Source organism: Sphaeramia orbicularis, chromosome 7 (assembly GCF_902148855.1).
Source record: "Sphaeramia orbicularis chromosome 7, fSphaOr1.1, whole genome shotgun sequence".
NCBI classification, from domain to species: Eukaryota; Metazoa; Chordata; class Actinopteri; order Kurtiformes; family Apogonidae; genus Sphaeramia; species Sphaeramia orbicularis.
Window position 1 is genome coordinate 8,093,792 of NC_043963.1, and position 19,162 is coordinate 8,112,953.

Below are 19,162 nucleotides of genomic sequence, written 5' to 3' on the forward strand. Positions count from 1 at the left end.
TTCAAGAGTATTCTCTAATATTCCAATTTTTCACATCTTTCACCCAAAACCTGATGGATTTTATGCTGCTTATCTGCAGGTCTGAGTTTTAGACTTTCCTCCGACAAACAAAATATACTGCGAAATTATTTTGGGTCAAGTACGTAAAAATAAAGTTCTGGGTAAATCCCATAGTCTTGGCTCTTCGGGTGATTTGTGGATTCCAAAGTAAAATATATCAGCTATGCATTTTTTAATAAGTCAGCCACTTCCTTGGTTTAACCAACAGTAGCTGTGTTTTCATAAATGTTAAGTGAATTTGATGTAAACTTTTGAAAATTTGCACAAACAAAACTGAAAATTATACACAATTCCATAAACTGGTTAAGAGCAAAATAAACTAAGCTGCCCTGTATCACCATCAGGTGGCACTGCAGGCTACAATACACATTGACAAACATATTAGAAGAAACAGAATTCGATCTTTTTGTATGGGCTAGACAGGAGTTTCCACACCACAACCTGTTTTATTACCTCCGCCAGGAGGTATTGTGATCGCTTTGCTTTGTGTGTGTGCGTGCGTGCGTGTTTGTTTGTTAGCAAGATAACTCAAAAAGTTATGGATGGATTTCATGACATTTTCAGGAAATGTTGATACTAGCACAAGGAAAAAAATGATTAAATTTTGGTGGTGATGGGGGGGGGGGGGGGGGGCACTTACCTGCCTTGGTGGAGGTCTGCGCTCTCTGAGCGCTTTTCTTGTCAGACATGTTTTCACAATTTATTGGAATATCTGCAAACAGCTGATCAATCGTGCAAGTTTAATATTCACTATATCATGATTTTTTTAAAGAAAAAAAAAGGGATTTCTGTTTTCTTCAAGCACTTTTACTTTCAGGTGAAAAATAATAAAAACCGAGCAGCAGGAGCCAGCAAAACGAAAATCTTTTTTTGCAAAATTTGGAAAGGTCCCCTTCCACCAAAGTTTGTCCTGTCCATAAACATATTCCAAATATTGCAAAGGTCCAAATGCAAATTCAACACATTTATGGGAAAATACTTAAATGTGAAAAATAATGAGATGTATTCTGTCTCCACTTTAACGTGTACAGATTTTAGCAAAAAACTAACTCTTCCTACAAATGCATAGACTGGACGTGCACTTTACATACTTTTTAATCATGAAGGGGGAGGGGCAACTGTTCTGAAGAAAATGAAAAGTAAACAACTAGCCATAAATCTGTGTTAACCAACTAGTTTACTCTTCCTGCACTACTAGTCAAGTCATTGTTTCTGTCTCTTCGTCTGGACACTGGCCTGATGACCGAGCTGGTCTTTGCATAAACCTCTGACACAGGGTCACATGAGGTCGTGATCTATTCGGAGAGTTGAAGGTGTGCCACAGGGCACAGAGCAGACCACTACCATTAGCAGGATATCAGTGGAATTTACTTAAAATTTTTTTTTGCCCTTATGTAGCCAAAGAAACATTCATTTAATAGTCCTGTATAATGATTACTGGTTAAGCTGAGCCATTTTCAAACCACATCTGACAAAATAAACATGCATACATTATGGAAGGACATACGCAGGGATTTGTAAATAATTAAAAATGACCTATAGTCCTGTGTGACACTACATGGGATGTGCAGACAGAGTTCAATCCAACAGCAAAATCAACGGTTTACGCCATAATAACAGAGTAGCAGCTGACTGAAGCGTCGATCAGCTGATACTTTCATGCATCTCCCACCAGACACTGACTTCAAACCCAAATGGCATCCGTCCACTTGAGGGCAAAGCGCATATTTTGGCTGTACATTAAGACCCTGCGGTGTCATCCAGCTTTATAAAAAGTCTGCGGTATCAATGTTCATGGCATGTGGCATTTGCGCGTGTGCAAAACATGTTAAAAATGCATGAGTGATATGAAGGTTTTAAAGTGACCAGTAGCTGCACTTGCATCAGACCTCCACGTTTGGTAGTGGATGTGTTGTAAACATAGAAAGGGAAGACCCTACAACACATGGTTAGCCTCATATCATAAGTCATATTTTTTTTCCAGTTGTAGCCAATGATGCAAAATGAAGGAGTGTTAGGAGAGTAAAGTTACGCACAGATCACAATTTGGCCAAAAATATGACTTGGACAATTATGATATGAGGCTAATGATATGCACAGACATGTAAACAAACACAACATGTGGGTTATTCCTGTTCCACACAGACTCTCATGTCTCTGATTTACTTATGAATATTTAATGGTTTCAGTTCTACTCAGTGGAAACTGACTGTAGTGATCATGTCTGTCTTATCACTGCAAAAAAAGGACCATTATTACCTCTGCCAAGGAGGTTATGTTTTCGCCGGCATTGGTTTGTCTGTCTGTCTGTCCGTGTGTAAGATAACTCAAAAAGTTATGGATGGATTTGGATGAAATTTTCAGGAAATGTTGATACTGGCACAAGGAACAAATGATGGGGGGGGGGGCAACTGATCTGCCTTGGCGGAGGTCTGCGCTCTCCAAGTGCTTCTAGTTATTATTACTATTATTATTACTACACTTTATTTATAGGTGCCTTTCAGGACACTCAAGATCACCGTACAAAGTTGTTAAAATAAATAATACAATTAAAATTACAAACATACATATATAAAACTCATGTACAAATGGCAGCAGAGAATAGTGAAATTATGGAACAAAGTAGGTCTGTCCGAATAAATATGTTTTAAACTGGGATTTGACGGTGGCAACAGTCTGAATTTTTTTCTTATTATCATTATTAACATCATTATTATTATCATCATTATTATAATTATCATTATTATTGCTACAGAACCTCTATTTTGCAGCTGAATCTGGATCTAAGCTCCATTAGTTGAAGTTGGTAAGTAAAGGCAGGTATTTACTGGTATTTATCACATAACACATATACTGTCTAAGTACTTGGAAATCTGAGTCACAGATATCAAGACAAACACGTTTACTTGAATTGTACTTTATCACCTTCCAAAAAGATGACAAGCTCCTAAGAAAACATCCCAGTAAAAAATGTTTGATTTCCACAGAACTGAGTTATGCAAACTGATCAGATCTACGACTGCCGCACCTACCTTTTAGAGACGTTTATAAAATATGAATCTTCTCATCATACTCTGAAAGTTTTAATTTAACCTCCTAAGACTATGGGTTTTCTGTCCACATTTGTGGACAAGAGTTTCACAACTTTATAGGAAAAAAAAAAGAAAACTGTTCACCACAAAGGACATTCCATAAACATTTTAAAAACTGCATCTGAAAAAACTGTTGCATCACAATGTTTCCAATATAGGCACTTATTGAATAAAAAATAAAAAGCTTGTACTTTGCTGACATTTCCTAGGTCTTAGGAGGTTAATACAGATTTTTATCCACATTGTCACCGTTATAAAAATTTAAAATACATTAAAACATTAAGTAGTTTTGAAACCAGTTTTTTTCACTTTTACTTGAGTTGATATTTCAACTTCTACAAAATTCTTTTTAAAAACCCTAATATCTATACTTCTACTTGAGTAATGAATGTGAATACTTTTGACACCTCTGCTGTAAATAAAGCTGTGAGCAGTCCAGCAAAGTGTGTGGGACTGTTTTTGGCCGGGTTGCGTCTATAAACACATGTCAGATTGGCTGGTTCAGTGTTGTGTTTAATAGTTACAGACTGTGTGCGTGTCCCTGATGATTATCAAAGAAACCCACTCCTGACTGTGGGTTTTACTGCCCAGCATGTTGTCACACTGGTGTTGACAGATTTGGGGAAGCCCTTATGGAAGCAAAATGAGCCAAGGAAGAAGTTGAACTACAACAAAAGCAGCTTAGGCAGAAATATGGGGCATTAGTGTTCACCCTGGCAGAGTCACTCACATGTGAACAGCTCTGAGAGTAGAAATAAACACTCAGGATGCATTTGGTCACATTGTCGAGTAGTCTGAACAGGCAAAGCACTGAAGGACTGTTCACTCTTTAGTGTTTTTAACCCATAAAGACCCAAACGGCCACAGAGAAACAAAACCATCTACTGAGCTAAAATGTTTAATAACTTCTGATCCACAAATCCTATCCATACATGGAAATACAGGGTGGGGAAGCAAAATTTACAATATTTTGAAGCAGGGGTTGAAAGACAGTATATGACCAATTAGTTTATTGAAAGTCATGAGAATTTATTTGCCACAAGAAAATGTACATAATAGAAAATGTTTTTATTCTATGTGTCCTCCTTCTTTCTCAATAACTGCCTTCACACGCTTCCTGAAACTTGCGCAAGTGTTCCTCAAATATTCGGGTGACAACTTCTCCCGTTCTTCTTTAATAGTATCTTTAAGAAAGTCAACATTGCTGTGTGATGTTCTATTGGTAGCATGTTCTAAAACGCCCCAAATAGCAGAATCCAGAGGGTTTAGATCTGGGCTAGAAGGCGGCCATAAACATGATTCCCAAAAACTGCTAAAGTTGGTTTTGCAGAAATCTTGTATTTTTCTAGCTGTGTGGGCTGGAGCACCATCCTGTGTCCATACATAATTTCCATCTGGGTAGTTTGCTTTAAGCATTGGCAATACCTGGTATCTCAGAGTCTTGTAGTAAGTATTAACATTGATTTTTTTCATCAGCTTTGTAGAATTTTATAGGCATTTTCTTTCCATCGGAAGCCACAACACCAAAAGCCATAACTTGAGCAGGATGTTTTGTTCTGAATGTCCCCTTAACCTCAGCTTTCGATTTTGCGATAAATCTGTCATTTCTGTGGTTCAGAACAGCATCGACAGTGAAGATCTTTTCATCTGAAAAGATCGTTACAATGGAGGACTTTTTCTTGAACCATGTAATAATTTTCTTGTACCTTTCCAATCTCTTTTCCTTCATAACTGTTGTCAACAAGTGTTTTGGTGTTCTTGTGTAAGATTTTAACTTCAAATCATATTTTACTGCATTTCTAACGCTCTTGTTGTCTACCTCAAGTTCAGTTGCCATTTTTCTCATGGATTTGGTTGGATCCTTTAGGATTTTGGATTTGAGAGCTTTAATTAAAGCTTTGGTACGTTTTTTGTTGCTTCCTCCACTTCCAGACTTTCTCGTAATAGTTTTGCTCATAGTCATTCTCTTCTTTCCATTATAAACAGTCTTTATGGACACTCCAACTATTTTTGAAATCTCCTTTGGTGTGACGAGTGCATTCAGCAAATCACACACTCTTTGACGTTTCCTTTCCTGATTACTCATATGGGCAAAAGTTTCTGAAAAGGTATGGATAATAGTGTTAGGTATGATTATGACATCAATATATGTTTGGTTTCAAAACAATTGACGTAGTGCCTGCTGAGAAAAAACAACTAAATGTTCATTGTAAATTTTGCTTCCCCACCCTGTAATTGGTGTAAAATACAGTTTGTCATCTTTTCACGGTCATCAGATAAGTCACATTTGGACGTTAAGAGGCTCCGTAGTTACCGTGGAAACAATCATCTTCTACAACATTGATTCACTAGTAAAACCTATAGAGTTTGAACATAAATACTAGTGTCTCCATTCACTGTTATTTATCAGTTATTGATATCTTTGCTAGAAAAAGTCACTTTTCTTCAGTCTTCTCCGTTTCGGATTTGATAACCGTCAACTTCAGTCTGAGTTTTAATCAACGTCTACATGATCAGTAACTTAAATATGGGAAAATATCCGAATTTCACTGAAAAAGAACAAAAAACACAGAGGATAATATTGTAATAAATCACTTAAAAAAGGTGAAATTTAGAGAAAAAATCATATGGGAACTACCACAAAAGTAGCACTGGGTATTTAAGGGTTAAAGAGGTCAAATGATGTATCCTACAGCCTTTTTAATGTCACTTTAAACAAATTTAATGCCCATGTCCAAATGTACACACAGTTTTATATATCATTTTATGTTGGTTTACTCTCGACAAGCTTTAACCAGGTTCTGAATAGTTCCTCCTCCAATCACTTCTGCTGAAACTTGCATTTTTCCCATTTTTTTCCAACATTTGCTAATATTTCCTCCGCTCTTTCGCCACAGCATAAGCACACTCACAGTACACTGCATTCCAATTACCCAGTGTTGCGACTTCAAGCATCGGCCATGAACAACAGTTAATTAAAGGGTTCCACCTGTCAATCATCACAATATACTTCTGATCAAAATTATCAAACATTTATATAACCAAAATAAACTGAACAACTATACTTTTCTTTTTCCCCAATTAAGTGTATTTAATTTTTTAATGCCTCTGGACATCGAATTTAAGTCTTTCCAATTTAATTTTGTGTTGTCCTTCTATATAGACCCCATGAAGATTAGCTTGTCACTTTGGTGGCAGCTAATAGGGATCTTTTTAAACATTAATACCATTTAAGGCCTTCATTTTCACAAAATCTATTTAATGACTTTTAATGCTTTTTAATGACCTGTAGAAACCCTGCGTTTAAGACCATCAGAAAGCACATGGCAAATACAGTCTCTCAAAAAAATAAAAAAATAAAAATAAAAAAAGCATACAAGATAAAATGGATAGTAAAATGAGATTGGACCACATTTTTCAAGTTCTGCTGCTGACACTGAAAACTGTTGAGCTGAGATATTACTAGGCCTTTTATTATGTTTATTGTCAATATGTCGACATAACCAAATTTCTTAGAGGTAGTTCTCTGCTAAATAAAAAACAAACAAACCACTCAAGAATATGTATATCAAAACTATGTATATTATATATAGAAGAAAAACTCTATTGGCCAGGCGTCTCATTCTCCTCAACTGGAAAAACCCTCAACCTCCATCTCATAGCAGGCACTTGAAACAAAGCTTACATTTTCCCTCAATAGCTCCTTAAAATCATTTGAAAAAACGTGGAGACCTCTCTTAAATTATATTGAAACCTTGACATCTCTGCCTGATCGTGATGACTGAGCCCCCCCACCCCCCTTTTTTTGTTTTTTACCTCTGCCAAGGAGGTTATGTTTTTGCCAGCGTTGGTTTGTCTGTCTCTGTGTGCACGATAACTCAAAAAGTTATGGACGGATTTGGATGAAAATTTCAGAAAATGCTGACACTGGCATAAGGAACAAATGATTAAATTTTGGTGGTGATCGGGGGGTGGTGGTGGTGGTCATCTGTCTGTTAGCAAGATAACTCAAAAAAAAGGGGGGGGGGGGAGGCTGATCTGCCTTGGCGGAGTGCTTTTCTAGTTTTGTTTTGATTGTTTTTTGTTCATTTGTTATGTTTTATTTTAGTGACACCTTTTTTTGTTTTATTAATTAGACAGTTGCTGTATCTATTCTGTACTGATTACTTACAATATTGGATTTAAATTAAAGATTCTCTTCTTTTGGGTAAGGTGGGATTGTGGGAGGGATAAAACAAATATAAAAGAAAGGAAGTCCTTTTTATCGCATTGCATTGTCATGTCATGCCTGTGAAATTACTTCCAATAAAGAAAGTTAATTAAAAAAAAAAAAGAGAAATGCAAAACGCAGCATGTACAGTTCAGTGCAGTGAACAGTATCCACAGTTAGAATGCAACTGTATGCAAATAAGACAGCAGATGGATATAGATGCACGTTCACCAAATCAGGAGGAGTCTGCAGCGATTTGGTCAACAAACAAGAACCTGCACCCGCTGCTTCTACATGTTTGTGGATGTGACAGATACCCTGCGAAAAAGAGCTAATGACAAAACAAGCACTGGTGAAGGGAGTTTTCCACAAAAGAGGCAAAAACAAGTGAGGGCGGGGTGGGTGGGAGGAATGATTCACCTTCACCTCTGACTTATTAAGTAATAACTAAACGAACAGTCAACATGATACGAATGTCGCAACAGTTTTTAACAGTAAGAGGGAGTCGACAAATGTTCTTTACCAATACAGACCTGTGAGGAGTGGCTGCAGTGGACGTATGTCACCACACAAGGAAACCTACATAGCAACCAACGTGTATTGTATAGGAGGTATTTATGGGCTGGGGTATGCACACACTAGATAATCCAGACCATGCCCGGGCACATTTGACCCTGGTCAGTGTGTTATATTTGACCCTGGTCAGGGTGTTATACGTGACCGCTCTGAGGACGCAGATAAGATGAAGCATGTGGTTTGGCAGAAGTGACTCAAACTTCCCACACAGTTGTGAGAATGAGTGGGCGGGTTTTACTCTGTCCACTCCTTCGCTTCATGCACTCTTGACATTTGACCACTGCTGCTCATTTCCTCGTTTACAGAAGGTCATGTCTTTAAACCCACAGAATGAAGGACACACGTAAAAACTGAAATTTGAAAACTTGCTATTTAGATTTGAGTCGACTTGGATCCATGTAATCGAGGAACACAAGCACATTTATTCTGAAATTAGCATTATTTTCCACCCAAATGAGCAAACCTAAACCAGGGTGTTTGTTCTTTATCCAAATAAGAATTCCAGCTGATGATCATATACTGTTGTTCTGACTGAGTGAAATCCAAAAGCATAAAAATACACACTGTATTGTTGTGCTTTTCAACCGTAGGGTTGCTTGGAATTCAAATGGGGTCAGCCAAAATTTCTAGTAATTGATTTAGAAAAAAAAAAAAAAAAACTTACTGATAAAAAATATATGGTGACTTGACAGAGAACATCACAATCCATAACAGACATGACAACCTGTGAAGCTGAAACTGAAGCACTGTGGTTCTGTTTATCTGTCAAATGTTCATTGTGGTCAGTTTCAGATGCTGCAGCTCTTTCATAATTCATAGTTTGAGTTCTTGTTTGTTCAGTATTAATTATCAGCCTTGTAAATCCAAGCTGGACTGACTGTACATATCCTGACCAAGGAAAATAAAATTCTCACTTTGTGCAGTAATCTACACCTGGCTTTTCTGCCTCCATCCACAATAATATACATTATATTGACTAAATGTAATCTAAAATTAATGTTTATTTATGCAACATAGCATAGCAAACTATTACGTGATCAAAAACAAATTAATTTTAGCAAAAAAGAATGTCTGAATGTCTGGGGTCGCCAGAAATTTGTTATGTTAAAATGGGGTCATGAGCCAAAAGAGTTTGGTAACCACTGCTATACTGAAATGGTTTTGGACGTTAACCTCCATGTTGAAGGTTTTCTCCTGTGACCTACACACCAGCTGCTAACAGATGCTGCACTGACGACACTTTCTAGTTGTGTTGACCTGATTTTTTTCCTATAATAAACTTCCTGTATTGTAGTTCGGAGGCAGAAACAGTTGGTGCAGCTGAGACAAAAGTGGTTAGACTCCTATTTAAAGCACCTGGAAAATGTTACACTGTAGTGAGTAATCTTGAGGTGATACATTTGACAGTTGACACGATGACCCACAATGTTGGACTGTTTATCTACTGCCATTTCAAAGCTAATTTCACCATGAAAAAAAAAAAATTCAATAAGTAATGCTCCATTCAGAAGAACATCTGATTTTGTGACATTTATGAGATATTCCTTTCTTATTAGATCATTTCCTAGTTGAAATATCACTGCGCTGGAACAGAAAACACATTCTAAAACATTCCTGCGAGTTGCCAAACAGATGCTTTGTCACATTGTTGTTTTCGACAAGACCTACAGCAAATACTGCAGGGAAGTAAAAACACATTTCCTGATTTATCTTACTTCATACGGTTATCTTAGTTTATACGATAAAAGTAAAAAGTAAAAAGTACTGATAACTTTTACAATCATTTAATCATTAGAACTCCAAGAGTCCTCGTTTGAACCGGTGCACACTCATAAGCACATGATCTGGACGGTACCACTGCCCACTGTGTCTGAGCCAGGAAAACCCCTGTTGACCTCAGGGTGGTTTGTTTGGCCACTGCTGCCTCTCCCAAACATAGGATCAGGTCCAAACCGTGTCATGAAGCCATTCGACTTTTCCCCTCGCAGATAAAAATACATAACAGTGCAGTGCATCTAATGCACTCCCCCAGAAAAAAAATAGAAGAGGAGTGTTTATTATCTACAGACAGTTTATTTTTGATATGTGTAATAGTTTTTGTGTTTTGTGCAGGCTTGGCTAGAATTTATTTTGACATGTGTAAGATTTGTTAAAGAGGTCATTTATTAGTCTTTGGTTCATTTATTTCTGCATTTGGGGACCCTAATAGTTCATAAAGTTTGAATTTGAACCCTCCAGGTGCTGCAAAACTATCTTTATATTCATTTTGGCAAAAATCCAGTGGATTTCTACAACCTGTTTCATTTCCTTCTTAATTTGTTACGTTTTATAACTAGTTACGTCATGGCATTTGCACATATAAAGGTCCAGACTTCTGAAGAACATTTCTCAGAGTATGACATAATTGTTTATCAGCAGGAGCAGTTGGTGTAAAAACTGAAAATATGTCCAAACTTTGAGCCGATTAAAATGTTCAGTTGTTGGTTGAATTAACAAACACAAGTGGCTGAACTGGACAGAAAGCATGGCTAACAAACTGGAGGGGGTGGGGCATTTGCATTTAAAGAGCCAGCGCTCCAAACCACCTTTCTGGTGTCATTACTCAGAAATAGAGGGAATGCACATACGTCACTTCCCCCGTGGGCCACGCCCCTCTAAGTCAGACTGAGTGGCAAAAACAAACCGGCTCAACATGGCGGAGCATAGCAGTAACTACAGCGAGACCGGGAAAAATGTGGAATAGAACATGAAATTAAAGACAATTGGACTGGACATGGATCCATACAAGCTACCAAACAACAAGTGGTCTACGAACACAGATATGTGGCCGGAAATCATGTATCCTGACATTTATATGAACCTGATTTCAACGCCGGCAAAATCCACAATGCAAAGGCTGAAAGCATCCAAAAGCCAAAGAGTTGTTGACATCCTCGTCATCGTTAATCAGAGAATTACAGCTGGTGAGTGCTTTCAGTTCAACATACTATTGTTTTCGAGGTTTTATGTCAGTGCAGACGTATGTTCTTGGTAAAGGTAAAGGCCCAGCAGTAGCGCTCACAGTTCACTACTGATTTACTGGAGTTGAACCCTTAGTATTGACCCAAGTGGGTGTATGATCTACTGGTACTGTGGAGATTTAAGGAGAGTTCACATCAAATACTTGATACAACACAGCTACAACAGCTTTGTGCTAGAGTACCCCCTTATTTGGAAAACTAGGTTAGCCTCAGTTTAAGCTAGTTCACAAATTATGTAGAACACAAGGTTCATAATCACACAATTGAAGACAAGAACATTTCAGTTATGAAATATAGAACTAAATGACAGATGCTAACATTAAGAGCTTTACTAAGAAGTAACGTTAGCCAAAACTATATTTAATTTAAGGTATGATTTTACGCAAGAACACAGCATAAATTAACGTTACCTGACACGAAATGGCAACCACAAATCCAGGTTTCATTGCCTGGATTCCAGTTATTTCTATGAATTGCAGCGATCCATCTGCTTCTTCTGTCTTTGGCTTTAGGTCGCTGGTAAAACAATAGTTCCGAGTGCTTTTTAAACCCATTTGTGCGATCAATGGCACAACAGCTCTTCCCCATTTTTTAAGATTGTTCTAAAGTTTTCGCCATATTCAAGCCAAAGCCACTACTCGTCTCCCTCTTTCTGCCACTCAACCGCGGTGACTTCCGCTAGTGGTGACATCACGTGCATACCCTCTATAGCAGGGGTGTCAAACTCAGATCCTCAAGGGCCGGTATCCTACATGTTTTAGATGTTTCCCTCTTCCAACACACCTGATTCAAATGATAAGCCTATCATCCAACTCTGCAGAAGCCTGATAACGACCGTCAGGTGTGCTGGAAGAGGGAAACATCTAAAACATGCAGGATACTGGCCCTCGAGGACCGGAGTTTGACACCTGTGCTCTATAGGGTTGAAGATGGACCTGTGGAGTTGAATTAATGAAGAATTCAGACCAAGCAGAGCATTTACAGTTTATGTAGAGCACAGGGAAATGTTTGAAAATGAAGAATTCCATTTAAAAAAGTAAAATATCACTCCTTTATGTTACTTTGAGAAGCTGACATGGGGCTTTAAGGTCAGTAGAAAAAGATGGGGTAAGGGGACAGGAGTATATAAGATGGTTTTTCTATGATTTTCCTTTTTGTTTTTCTTTTAAATGTTGATATTCAAAATTAAACAACCAACAAATAGCACCAGGCACAAGAAACCCCACCCCTCACACGTATTTTGCCCATTATAAGTAAGAAAAAAAAAAAAAAAAAAAAAAAAACTGAACTCTGACCTACTTTTCCCAAAATGTGGTGACATCTATTCTGGGTCATTGGCAAACTATAAACCCAATTTGGTATGAATTCAACCAATAGTTTTGCTGCTAAAGTGTTAAACAAAGAAGCAAACAAACCGAACCAAAAACAACACCCCTTGCCTCCCCTTCAGGGGGTGGGTTAATAATTGTAAGCTTGTGATGGTGCTGAAATGAACATTTGGACACATATCTACCAAAGCACCCCCACTATCAGGGCAAGAGGAAGTTATTTTTCAGTAGAAGTAAGTGACGGTTATTGTCGTCTTGTTTCCCTCTGTATTGTGAATCACTTGTGTTGCATCTACATGTTCTCATCGGTCGACTCAGTGTGAGGAGCAGAACAGTTAGATTCTGCAATAGTTCCATCCTTCAAGACATAAGACTCCTGAACTCTCAGTAAAGGAAGACATTAAAAACCACTTCTATGACTATTTAATAGACTTTTAAACAGATTTTAGACCTTTAAAAGAGATTTTTAACTGAAAAGATTACCTTATAATCAAGGAACATATCTTCATAAAGTGCTGGACTATAACAAACAATGCATAATGACTACTGTGTGTCATTTAAATGTTTTGTGTTTAACCAGTGACCCCTAGTTTGTGTGTTGTATTGTCTGTTGATAAAACAAACAAAAATAAAGTATAAAAAAAAAGATTTTTCACTGTAACCACACAATACTTATTAATAATAATAATAATAATAATAATAATGGATTAGATACCTATAGCGCTTTAAACTACATATGTATCCACAGCTGCCCTGGGGAAGGCTGACAGAAGCGTGACTGCCAATTTGCACTAAACGGCCCCTCCAACCACCACCGAACATTCATACACCAGTGTGAGTGACACTGGAGCCAAGGAGGGTATAGTGTCTTGCCCAAGGACACTAGGGCTAGGACTAGGACTAGGACAGAGCGGGATTCGAACCTCCAGCCCTCCGATTATTGGACGACCCACTCTACATAATGAGCCATGGCCGCCCCACAAATTATAAATTACATTTCAGATTTGACAACTGTATTTACTTTTTATAGTGTGTTTTTAAGAGTCATGTAACAAAATTCCGTTCTAGTGCACAGGTTTTTTTTTTAACATGTGTCCTGAAATGACGATACAAGCCAGTCTAAAAAGTCTAAAACCCACTTGTAAACCTCCAGACTCATCCAGACTCGTGTATTTCTGTACAGTCTATTAATAGTACAACACATTAAATAACTACAGTGGTTTGAATTACCATCTATACTGTAGACTGACATGACATTATTATATTAATATTATGATGAATTCGACACCCGTGTGGTTCAACTGTAGATGACGCAGTGTGAATGAAAGTCACAGATGTCTGATTTGCTGCTTGGCATCGACAGCCAAACAAACCACAGCGCTAAACTTAAAGAATGTTTAAGATAATTCAGTTGCTGCCTAAAGTCCCAGAAACATTTCCTGAAAACACTGAACAGAGGCATGGATTATAAAGTATGTGTGTTGTGTCACATGCAGATGAGGCCATTCCTTTTCTTAGCTGTGGAGGAATTTGTGATCTGGTCACCCCGACAAACCCGGGTCAGGTTACCAAAGAGAGTGACTGTCTTCTCTGTGAATGGGACACACAAGCCATGTGTTACGTGCTCCACTGTGCATATGCAATGTTTATTTGGGTTCTGCAGCTGTGGATCAGCACTGCCCCCTACTGGTCAGATGGAAAACAGCAGCATCTTACAGTAACAGATGTATCCATGCGTTCAGGGGCAGCTACGCACAAACCATAAAACCACTTTTAACCTTATAGTTTAGACATTTACATGAAAGAGACGTTAAGGTTCTTATTATTTTGTGTGTTCTAATTCCTCTTATTCCTAGTTAGGAAACTGTAAAACAGACCCTGGTACAATTTTTCCTTTGTCTCCCCTCAGCTGAAAGTAAGAACTAAGTGTGTTTAATATCTGTATGATTTCATGGGCTTCACCAGCTCTAAATGTAAAATGTCAGGAGATCACTGTTATGTTTTGGCACTATATAAATACAAGTTGATTTCATGTATGTGTGCTTTATTTCTGAACAGTTTCATGCATGTGTGTTTTATTTCTATACAATTTCCTGTATATGTGTTTTATTTCTCTATAATATCCTGTATGTGCTTTATTTCTATACCATTTCCCATATGTGTCTTATTTCTATATAATTTCCTGTATGCGCATTTTATTTCTGTACAATTTTCTGTATGTGTATTTTATTTCTCTATAATTTCCTGTATGTGTGCTTCATTTCTATATAATTTCCTGAATGTGAGGTTTATTTCTATATAATTTCCTGTGTGCGTGCTTTATTTCTGTATGATTTAAGATAAGATGGACTTTCATTGATCCCACTGTGGGGAAATTCCTCAGTTGACAGCAAAAACGAAAATAAAGTGCAGGAAAGACAAAATATATGTGTGAAACAAAAAATAAAGAGAAAAGAGCTGTATTTATATAAATTTAAATATCATATACATATTGTACAATGTATTTGCACACGCACACAGTGTAATATGGGGGGGGGTTACTGTGAACTGTTATTTCCTGCATATGTATTTTGTTTTAGTAGGATTTCATGTACGTGGTTTATTTGTGTGATTTCATGTATGTGAGTTTTCTTTGTGTTATTTCCTGTATGTGAGTTTTCTTTCTTTGTGACTTTGTATATGTTTCTTTTCTTAGTGGGATTTTGTGTATGATTTCCTGTTTGTGTGTTTCCTTTGTGTGTTTTCCTGTACGTGTGTGTCCATCACCTCTTGCAGTACTTCGTTCTCCTCCATGTATTTCTTGGCAGCAGAGCTGGCGCCCTCCGCCTGCTTCTTAAAGGCTTCGTTGGAGGCCATGAGTGATGCCTGCTGGGAGAGCAGCGTGGCGAGGCGGCGCAGCAACCTGGAAAATAAATAAATAAATAAAAACAACATCTGTTCAATGTGGTCCCAAGGACAGACTGATCAGGTCTACAGCACTGCTCTGGTGTTCGGCTTTACAACTAAATCTGTGACTTTAGAGGTAACAGATGACCACCCAAGACCAAAGATTAACAGTTTATAGCGTTTATTCTCTGCTCAGGTGTCATTAAACCATGGTTATTCATAGGTTATCTATCAGTTTATTGTTATTTATTCGCAACGTTATTTACACCAAGTATCCTGCAGCTCTTGTTAATCAAATTGGATATAATTCTGATGTTCATCACTATGGTACCAGAGCTTCAACTCAAGGTCGGCTTAGATTACCACACCCAAAAAGTAATTCTATGAAAAGCACTGCTGTATACAGAGCCATTTCTTTATGGAACACTCTTCGTTTAAATATTAGAAACATTTCAAGGAAGAAAGCATTTAAAAAACATGCAAAGTAATTATTCAGGCTTGAGAGTTTCTAGTCTTTTTATGTTACCATTTTGGGATTTGTTTTTTTGTTGTTTTTCTTTTCCATCTCCTTTCTTTTTTACTGCAACTGGATCTGTGTATTGTGATTTTGCATCCTGAACTATTTTTTTTTTAAGACCCCAGAAAGACTGGCCTGGCGTTTGTGCGTCAGCTAATGGGGAGTGTCAATAAAGAATAAAAAGAATGAACGTTAAACCATTAAAGAAGGATTCGACAGGATGAGGCCATGAAAAGAGCAGCAGACCTCAGAGGAAAACGTAGAAATTAGAGGTCGATTGATTTTTAAAGGTCGGCAAAATATGAATCTTGTGGAACAGGGAGAAGCTGATGGTCACATGGTTGCACGTCTGACATTCACCAACTTACACTGTATTAGAAACCAGACCGATAACTGTTGGGTTGAACTTCAGAAACGTCCAAGTATTAAATACCTTCAGGAATGAATCTGCATCATTGAAACTCAAGTCTATACAAGTGGAACTAATACAAGCTGATTATTAAATCTAGGTGTGGATACTTTTCTTAAATCTTTTGAGCCATTTTCTGTCACAGTCAGCCACTAGCCTATCAACGCAAACTAACAATGAAAACATGTACTAATGCTGACAGTTCCAACAGCATTACATTAGACTACGTTATTGTGGAAATATGACATTTCATTTAGTTTCATCCAACTGTTTGGAAACCATTTAATACTAAATAATAAGGGTCAGACCAAATACTGAACATCAGATCATGGTGGAATAACTGTTAGAGTCCTAGTAAAACCTCTGCATGAAGCTAAGAGACTAAATACAGCTGGTTCTGTGTCATAAAATGAACAAATCAGCGTCAAATTAGGATATACTTGGCATTAATCCATATGCAAAAAGGCAACACTGAAGAGTGGGAACATGACAGAGTGGAGGGATTCTGACCATGAGAAGTGAAATACATAGTGTTGACTGGTGGTTATTTCAGCTATTTCTTAAGTGAATTAAACAGTTACAGTATCATAATTTAAACCGTTAGCAAGATTAAATATACCATAATAGATGAGAGAGTACACTATATGGACAAAAGTATGTGGACATTCAGGTGTTTCTTTTCTAACAAGGGTCTGGGATACAAAACAATAATGACTAACGTCCCAATATAGTTTTATAATGGGATTAATATCATTGCATTGGTTAGTTTGGTTTAAATTGTTATCTTTGCTTCCAGAATTTACTTAGTTTCTCTCAACATTGATTTTTTTTTTTTTATCCATGACTATGATTTTAAATGTTCTACCCCTAAATTTCTAAAATATTTCTTGTGCTCTGACTGTAAATAATAATTTTCTACCATTTTATATGTCAAATCAGCATGAGCAGGACCATGATGTGTCCCAATATTTATGTCCATAAAGTTTATAATCATCAATATTACCTCAAAGTTTAATAGGAGATTTTTCTTCCTTAGTGCAATGTGAAGAAAGTCAATGGTTAGTTGTGGTAGAAAATTATTTACAGTCAGAGCATGAAAAATACTTTAGGGATAGGTCAATTAAACTCATAGCCGTGGATAAAAAAAAAAAAAAAAAATTAAAAAATTAAAATCAATGTCGAGAAATGAGGTAAAACCCATCTCTGACCAATGCAATGATATTAATCCCAATATAAAACTATATTCTGACATTAGTCATTATTGTTTTGTATCCCAGACCCCTGTTCGAAAAGAAACACCTGAATTCAACATGTCCACATACTTTTGTCCATATAGTGTATCATTACAGATGTGACCAAACATTCTCTGCCTGTGATAAAGTCTGATAAAGATGATTTAAAGTAGTTGAAGTCCTGAAAACAAAACCCTGCTACATCAGCTGTTCTGTGTGTACATGTGTGTCATACACAGACACGCAGCACATGACACACACATATACATTTAGTAACACACCCTTACCCCTGACATTTCCCATTGCTGGTGCAATGTGATAACACCAGTGATGTAACTCTGTCTCATGGGGTAGGGGGGGTAAATATGTGAGATACAGTAACTGCCCGTTCATGTCTACAGGAATACAGAGCCAGTTTAGTCTGTCACCATAAAGGACCAGTGGTGGGTGTCACTGACTACATCTAAAAGTGTTTATCGAGGTCATGTGATGCAGAAACTACATGAATGTATCTGGTCTGACAGGGTGTTGGTGTATTTAGAAACACAATCAGCAGATGAGCCACACTGTATGTTTTCTGGTTTGGATCCTTAAGTTATTAAATGAAGTCTCATCACTGCAGCATTAAGTAACATCTAGTGTCCAGCGTACCCACCATTTATATTTATCTTTTCAGCTAAAACACTAAAAATGGGTTAATAATTGTTGTTTTCATTCATTTTACTCATGTATATTTTGAAGCTAAACAAACATTTCATCTTTATAACCGTTTTGAAAGATGTCTGACATGTTCTGTGACACTTAAACCAACAACTTACTATAACTGTGAAAAGATGCAACGTACTATAAAAAATAAAAAGGAACTATAATAAGTACATACTGGGTTTTAATTAGTAAAATAATGTACATGACTCTGTTGCCGCATTCTAACTTTTACCTCAGTTATTTGAAACATTGTTTATGAATATATATTTATTTTATTTTGTATATATAGTGCTTGTTTTATTCCTTCCTGTTGCCCTCTGAGCCATTGCACTGAAATCTCATTTTGATGTAAATCTGAAAGACAAATAAAGTCCATCTACGTCTTCCTGAGTTCATCATCTGATTTTTTTAAGATGTCAGAAGACGACCTGAACCCATTTTCATCATGACTTATTACACAAAATGTCAGTTGGTTAAAGTTGACTAGTAGCATATTTTTGGTGTATTAGTAGCAGATTTTATATTATCTATAATATATAAAATTATTATCATCATCATGTGTGACTGAATAAGGGACCCAATGTATACACTTTGAATATGTAAAATAGTAAAGCACTATATACATTTAATCCATTATTATTATAATAAATGTAATATATCAAGTATCTATATTAGTAGTATATTTTTCATAATATATTTTTGGTGCTGAACAGTTACCCTAAACTCACGAACCTGACAGGAATGCTACAACCCACGATGCAATGCTCTGTAAAATACACTGGTGAATGAAAAGTGAAATTATCCAACAAATTGAGTAAAAATATGTACTTTATGTTTTAGCGATACAGTCATTTAATACATTGTATGAAGGAGAAGTGGCAATAAATTAAGTAAATTCAAGATTATTAACACTGACCAATATGAATATTTTTATCATGATGAATTTTTGGCTGCATCATCCAACTTCAGATTCAATTTTAATGAAGTTTTAAAAAATAAATAAATAAATAAATAAATAAATAAACACCACTGTCATTTTATCTGATATTGACTGTAAAGTTGCTGAAACCCTTCCCTCATACTTCACATCCTATGGTGTACATCACGTGGCTCAGTGGGTTTTAATA

General features: G+C 36.8%; 1 protein-coding gene across 2 annotated transcripts in view; it reads right to left on the minus strand.

The window, feature by feature from the left end:
• bcap31 (B cell receptor associated protein 31) overlaps positions 1-19,162 on the minus strand; it is a 54,384-nt gene that overhangs the window by 21,715 nt on the left and 13,507 nt on the right. For both annotated transcript variants that reach the window (XM_030139687.1, XM_030139688.1), the window contains exon 5: positions 15,053-15,188. In XM_030139687.1, the coding sequence (XP_029995547.1) occupies positions 15,053-15,188 (136 nt within the window). The remainder of the gene's footprint in view (positions 1-15,052; positions 15,189-19,162) is intronic.